Source organism: Berghia stephanieae, chromosome 13 (assembly GCF_034508935.2).
Source record: "Berghia stephanieae isolate SIO BIC M18660-M18661 chromosome 13, UCSD_Bste_1.3, whole genome shotgun sequence".
Lineage (NCBI taxonomy): Eukaryota > Metazoa > Mollusca > Gastropoda > Nudibranchia > Aeolidiidae > Berghia > Berghia stephanieae.
Window position 1 is genome coordinate 11,660,528 of NC_088372.1, and position 7,500 is coordinate 11,668,027.

The 7,500-nt window shown below is 39.3% G+C and overlaps 1 protein-coding gene across 3 annotated transcripts in view; it reads left to right on the forward strand.

Annotated features, from left to right (window-relative positions):
• The first annotated feature begins 3,306 nt into the window (after positions 1-3,306).
• The window catches only part of LOC144958926 (uncharacterized), an 8,704-nt gene continuing 4,510 nt past the window's right edge, over positions 3,307-7,500 (forward strand). For 2 of the 3 annotated variants that reach the window (XM_078891224.1, XM_078891226.1), the window contains exons 1-2: positions 3,307-3,344; positions 6,168-6,388. In XM_078891224.1, coding sequence (XP_078747350.1) covers positions 6,224-6,388 — 165 coding nt within the window. In that variant the 5' untranslated portion in view covers positions 3,307-3,344; positions 6,168-6,223. Of the gene's footprint in view, positions 3,404-6,167; positions 6,389-7,500 lie in introns of all 3 variants that reach the window. The other variant, XM_078891225.1, reaches the window with a different exon arrangement.

Consider the following 7,500-nt stretch of genomic DNA (forward strand, 5'->3'; position numbering starts at 1 on the left):
AAAAACAATAACAAAGACCTGAGTGACGTCATCTTTGAACTATCTATAAGGACCGAGTTAGAGCGTAGCCCTCCTAAAGTTATCGCCTGACACTGACCAAAAAATGACGTCAAAATGCCAGTCTTTGACCACTAAAGAAGACGAATCGTGAGTTGTATTCAATAGTTCAACCAATGAAATAACTTGTTTCGATAACTCACTAGACGCTACACAAACCTAAAAACTGCCAGTCCTAGAGGATTCGAGTGTGAGACAATAGAGCTTCTTGGCCAAGCGCATTCTATCTATAGATAGAATGCGCTTGGCCAAGGAGTTCACAACATTGCCATCCGGAAGTATAACGGACCAACACACAAAATCTGTGTAACCATGAACTTTTATAGTCTGGTTAATACAGTTTAGTGAGAACAACTCACAAACGCGGATGGCAAAAAACAATAACAAAGGCCTGAGTGACGTCATCTGCATACTATCTATAGCCTGACACTGACCAAAAAATGACGTCAAAATGCCAGTCTTTGGCCACTAAAGAAGACGAATCGTGAGTTGTATTCAATAGTTCAACCAATGGAATCACTTGTTTAGATAACTCGCTAGACGCTACACAAACCTAAAAAAAATGACGTCAAACTGCCAGTCCTAGAGGGTTCCGGTGTCAGGCTATATATTATGTTGACGATGGCTACGGTTCGACCATCCTCCGCGCTGTGTGGGTTCAGCAAGTCACCTCTCCCTCGTTCACTTTGCGACGCTGCAAGTGGCTGTCCCCTGGATGATTCGAGTATCCCTATGGAAATGAATTTCCCTTTGGGAATTAATTTAGGGAATTCTTTTCATTTATTTTATTTTATTTTATTTATTTGTTTATTTATTCATTTATTTATTTATAATAATAATAATAATAAATGGCATTTATATAGAGCTTTACTCCGTTGTCACAGGCTCTAAGCGCTTTACAGTGATATAAAACAAAACATATTACAGTGAGACAAGTGTGAAGGAAACGTGATACGAATTCAATTTAACAACAACAAAATATGAAAATAATATTGCAACATTATGACGTAAAAAGATAAAACTTTAAGCGAAATTTGAACGTTGTCAACGAATCCGAGCATCTCACGTGTAATGGGAGAGAGTTCCAAAAATGGGGGGCCGAAAATTGAAAAGATTGTTCACCTATTTTACGCAATGGCTTAGGTTTGACAAGGATTGATTGGTCATTGCTTGACCTCAAGTTTCTATTGGAGACATATATGTTTAGAAGGTCTTTAATATAGGAGGGACTGTTCGTGCTCAGGGAGTTGTAGACAACAGTACAAATCTTATAGGCAACTCTTTTTTCCACAGGAAGCCAATGTAACTCACGGAAAAGAAGAGTTGCTGACGGGTATTTATGTATTTATTTATTTATTCATTTATAATATACAGCTACGTGATAACATAATATGCGATCGGATCGGATGATCCTGGGTTCGAGTCCCGCTTTGAGCGGCGCATAGTTGAATCCTTGGAAAAGGCTCTTTGCTCACATTCTCTCACCGTACTCAGGTGTAAATGAGTACATGACCGCTAACAGCGTTATCCCTGCGGGGAAAATTGTAACATTGCCATTCAAGAGGCATGTCTCGTCTTACATGTTAAATGTTGCTGTTGGCTAAGGACCCCTTGTAAATCGCTTGTAGCTTTTGCGCTATATAAAATACGATTTTTTTTCTTCCTCTAAGGGTGGGTGTGACAGTAGCCATCGTATAGATAGTTCGAAGATGACGTCAATCGGGTCTTTGTTATTGTTTTTTGCCATCCGCGTTCATGAGTAATGCTCTCTAAACTGGATTAACCCGACTATAAATGTTCATGGATACACACAGTTTTGTGTGTTGGTCCGTTATATTTCCGGATGGCAATGTTATGAGCTTCTTAGCCAAGCGCATACTATCTATAGTTATAGCCTGACTCTGACCAAAATATGACGTCAAAATGCCAGTCTTGCCACAAAAGAAAACAAATCGTGAGTTGTATTCAATAGTTCAACCAATGAAATAATTTGTTTCCTTGAGCTCTACTAACGACAACTCACTAGACGCTGCACAAACCTTAAAATTGACGTCAAACTGCCAGTCCTAGAGGGTTCTAGTGTAAGGCTATTGATAGTATGCGCTTGGCTAAGAAGCTCATAACATTGCCATCCGGAAGTATAACGGACCAACACACAAAACTGTGTGTATCCATGAACGTTATTAGTCGGGTAAATACAGTTCAGTGAGCATTACTCATAAACGCGGATGGCAAAAAACAATAACAAAGACCAGAGTGACGTCATCTTCGAACTATCTATATTATATTAAAAAATGAGCTTTTATATCGCGCAATATCCACTAAACGTGCTCAAAGCAAGGGGTCCCTGGCCAACAGCCACATTTAGCATGTAGGACGGGACATGACGCCTGTTAGGCGATATTACAATTTTCTTCGGACAGAGACAACGCTGAAAACGGTCAGGTACTCATTTTACACCTGAGTACGGTGAGAGAATGTGAGTAAAAAGCCTTCTCCAAGGACTCAACTATGAGCCGAGCGAGGCTTGAACCCAGGTCCTTCCGATCCGAAAGCGAGTGTCATACCACTAGACCACATATCAGCACTATATGTTAATGATGGCTACGGTGTGACAAAGTGCCAAACTATCAAGAAAATTTGAAGCTGGAAAGGAATGTATCTGTGTCATAATATAGACTTGAATCATAGATCTACACATTCAATAACACACACACACACACACACACACACACACAAACACATATTGACTCATACACGTACGATCTCTCTCTCTCTCTCTCTCTCTCTCTCTCTCTCTCTCTCTCTCTCTCTCCCTCCCTCTCTCTCTCTCTGTCTTTCTTTCTTTCTCCCCCCCTCTCTCTCTCTCTCTCTCTCTCTCTCTCTCTCTCTCTCTCTCTCTCTCTCTCTCTCTCTTTCTTTCTTTCTTTCTCTTCCCCCCGCCCCCTCTCTCTCTCTCTCTCTCTCTATCTCTCACACACACACACACACACACACATACACACATACACACACATAAACAAACACCGCACAATATCTCTCTTACACAAAAGCCTACACATACATACGCACCCATAGACACGACATGTTATACACCTCCACCCATATGCAAAGGCATACGATTACACAAACACATACACACATATTGACACACAAACACACACACATACACACACAATAAACACACGTAATTCCTTATCTCTTCAGCGTCTTGTCAAAATTCCGATTATTCATTTGTCAACAGGACACTCAACCATACAAAAGTTCTGACTCCAATCACCATTCAGGCAAGTCTACTTATGTATCGTCAACATATGTGTGCGTCCCTGACATAATCAGTCGCATGGTACATTTTTTTTATTGCAAGCCCAATGTCCCCTTAGCATTTTAATCTTTATTTGAAGCAAATCGGGTGATTTTACATGAAGTTATGGTCATATGCATGGGCTAGGGTGTGAAACCCTAATTTTGAGAAAATCGCTTCCAAAGTTGACAAAAGTTGATATTAAGTATGATAATTACCATTAAAAAAAAAAAAAATAAGATATTTAGGAGTAGAATTCAATTAAAATATTTCATCAATATGTAGAAAAATATTTGATTTAATGATTTTTGATGAGAACTCTGACAAAAAAACGACGTCAAATTGCCAGTCCTTGGCCACAAAAGAAAACAAATCGTGAGTTGTATTCAATAGTTCACTAGACGCTACACAAACCTAAAAAATGACGTCAAACTGCCAATCCTAGAGGGCTCAGCATTCGTTAACTTGTATATAGCCTGACACTTACCAAATAATGACGTCAAAATGCCAGTCTTTTTGGGTCTCAGTGTCAGCGTGGCCTTCGTAAAGTTATGGCCTGACACTGACCAAAAATGACGTCAAAATGCCAGTCTTTTGTCACAAAAGAAAGCAAATCGTGAGTTGTATTCAATAGTTCAACCAATGAAATAACTTGTTTCCATGAGCACTACTAACGACAACTCACTAGGCGGTGCAAAAACCAAATAATGACGTCAAATTGCCAGTCCTTTTGGATTTCAGTATCAGGCTATAACATAACGATGGCTACGCTAGAACCGTGGCCTTCGTAAAGTTATGGCCTAATACTGACCAAAAAATGACGTCAAAATGCCAGTCTTTTGCCACAAAAGAAAACAAATCGTGAGTTGTATTCAATAGTTCAGCCAATGAAATAACTTGTTTCCATGAGCTCTACTAACGACAACTCACTAGACGATGCAAAAACCAAATAATGACGTCAAACTGCCAGTCCTTTTGGATTTCAGTACCAGGCTATAACATAACGATGGCGACGCTAGAAACCACTAGGACATAGTTTGACGTCATTTTTTTAGGTTTGTACACCATCTAGTGAGTTGTCGTTAATAGAGCTCAAGGAACAAGTGATTCCATTGGTTGAACTATTGAATAAAACTCACGGTTTGTTTTCTTATCCAAAGACTTGTCTTTTGACGTATTTTTTTGGTCAGTATCAGCCTATAAGTTAGCGATGGCAACGATTCAACAGTCTGATGTCATGTCCGCCCAGCAACGAGCAGCTTGGTTCTAAACAAAGACAATCTGTACTTTTTATTCTTCATGCTGGCTGGAATAGAACTTTTTCACATGTCATGTGATCAGAATGTATAAAAGTCTAAACATGATCAGATTTATAATGTTTTTCTCTTCTGGTACACTTTTATGCTCGTCGGAGAAGTATAATTTCATAAGGGCGTCCGCCATTGTTCCGATAGTTTTGAACCAGTTACTAAGATACTATGCGTCATTACGAGAGAAGTTGAGGCCTCTGAACAAGTGTGTATGAATAAAGAGAAATACAAGAACAAAAACATTTTTTAAAATCAGTCTACCACGACTTGGGAGAATTTTTTAAATTGTATTTTTCTTTCTTGCTTTTCTGGCATGGTTCCATACTCGCATGCTCAACATAAGAGATAAGAAAAAATAAGAAAATATACACTTTATTGATCCTTTATGTAAAGCACCGTTAATTGGGGTAACTTTGCCTCAAGGAGATACTTCGCCTCTTTGAATTTGGAGCTTTTTGAATAATCTCAGCTTTGTTGTAGTTATTGTACCCGTCAAAAGGTGTGGCTATGTGGTCTAGTGGTATGACACTCGCTTTCGGATCGGAAGGTCCTGGGTTCGAGCCTCGCGCTCGGCGCATAGTTGAGTCCTTGGAAAAGGCTCTTTACTCACATTCTATCACCGTACTCAGGTGTAAAACGAGTACCTGGCCGTTAACAGCGTTGTCTTTGTCCGAAAAAAATGTAATATCGCCTAACAGGCGTCATGTCCCGTCCTACATGTTAAATGTTGCTGTTGTCTAGGGACCCCTTGTAAAGCGCTTTGAGCACGTTTAGTGGATATTGCGCTATATGAAAGCTCAATTAAAAAGACATGAATTTTTATCGAAGGAAATACTTCCGAAAAAACTAAACATAATCTTATTGGTCCACAATTCAATTGGGAGTTTCCCCTTTAGGCAAAGTTACCCCATTTGACGGTATAATTTACGATTATCATATCGATTTTTATGCTATGCGTTTAGCCAAAATGCTCTCAACATCCGCCAGCCGGATATTAGGTACTTGCACACAAAACTATGTGTAAACTAGTGTAGTAGTAGTAGTAGTAGTAGTAGTAGTAGTAGTAGTAGTAGTAGTAGTAGTAGTAGTAGTAGTAGAAGTAGAAGTAGAAGTAGTAGAAGTAGTAGTTGTTGTTATTGCTGTAGTAGTAGTAGTAGTAGTAGTAGTAGTAGTAGTAGTAGTAGTAGTAGTAGTAGTAGTAGTAGTGTAGTAGTAGTGTAGTAGTAGTAGTAGTAGTAGTAGTAGTAGTAGTTGTTGTTGTTGTTGTAGTATTAGTAGTAATAGTAGTAGTAGTAGTAGTAGTAGTAGTAGTAGTAGTGTAGTAGTAGTGTAGTAGTAGTAGTAGTAGTAGTAGTAGTAGTAGTAGTAGTAGTAGTTGTTGTTGTTGTTGTTGTAGTAGTAGTAGTAGTAGTAGTAGTAGTAGTAGTAGTAGTAGTAGTGGTAGTAGTAGTAGTAGTAGTAGTACTATCATTATTATTGTTATCATTCTAATACAGGGATATTAGTCTGGAACATTTTTTTTCTTCGGATATTAATAGTACAATTATTCAACATGTCATCGGCAAGTATAAACTCCCAATGTTATCGTTTTCTCGTGTTGCTGGGCACAATGTCTGTCATTTGTTCCTCCGATTGTTCTGGAAGTCCAGTTGATCCAGGACCTCTACCGTGTTTGCCGGATAAACAAGAGTTCTGGGGAACGGACACAAAACATCCGGTAAGCAAAAGTTTTATTTTTTTTTATTATTTTTTAAAAGAGCTTTTATATATATATATATAGGGAATGAGATTGGTGGAAGAGTAGTTTCCCGTGATTGGACGTCACCCAGGGTCGAAGATGCGCACAACCAACATGACGTTCTCTCTCTAATAACTTTTCCTCCTGGGTGGGGATCCTGACCTTCCATAGTGGGCAGGGAGGTACATGCTGTGTCTTCTATCCCCCCATACCCGTTTTCCAATTGTTTCCTGTCATTGTCTTGGAATGAGATTACTTAGTTTTGTCCTGATCCTTGCCGGAGTTCCTTGACTGGGAGGGAAACAGTCGAATGTATAGTTATAGTTTTGGGAGATGATATTTTTTTCCTTGTAAATCATCTCTCTGTTATGCATTGTATTATGTTTAGTTTACATATTATATTATATGATTGGTAAACATTTGAGTGTATGCCTCTTAGTTGGGACCTGTGCTTGTGTCTGGACGAGACTTTTAGGTGATCTCAAACTAAGTACTTTGACGGTGTGCTCTTGGAATCTACATCTGTTCCCTATTTCAACCAATTCCCCTTTGTCCTACCTTTTCTTTTGTGCTTTAATTGTCATTCTAGAACTTTTTACTATCCCATTTTCTTCCTTTTTACTGGCGCTGATATGACCTTAATGTGTTGCAAGTGCCGTAAAACCCTTAAAAACAAAAAACAAACAAACTTTTCCTCCGGTGACGTCAAAGACTATGGGTGACGTCCAATCAAGGGACGCTACTCTTCCGCCAATCTCATTCCCTATAGCGTAATATCCACTAAACGAGCTCAAAACGCTTTCCAAGGGGTGCCTGGCGAACAGCAACTCTTAACATGAAGGACGAGACATGATGCCTGTTAGGCGATATTACCATTTTTTTTTTTCGGATAGAGACAGCGCTGTTAACGGCCAGGTACTCATTCTGCACCCGAATGTGGTTAGACAATGTGAATATAGGGTCGCTTTCAAAGACTCAACTTTGCACAGAAGAAAACATTCGATTAACCACAGACTTCCTTGTGGCCATCAGTACGGCAGCGTGGCTCAGAGGTACGATCTTTGCTTCGTACCCGAAAGTTACCGAGTTCG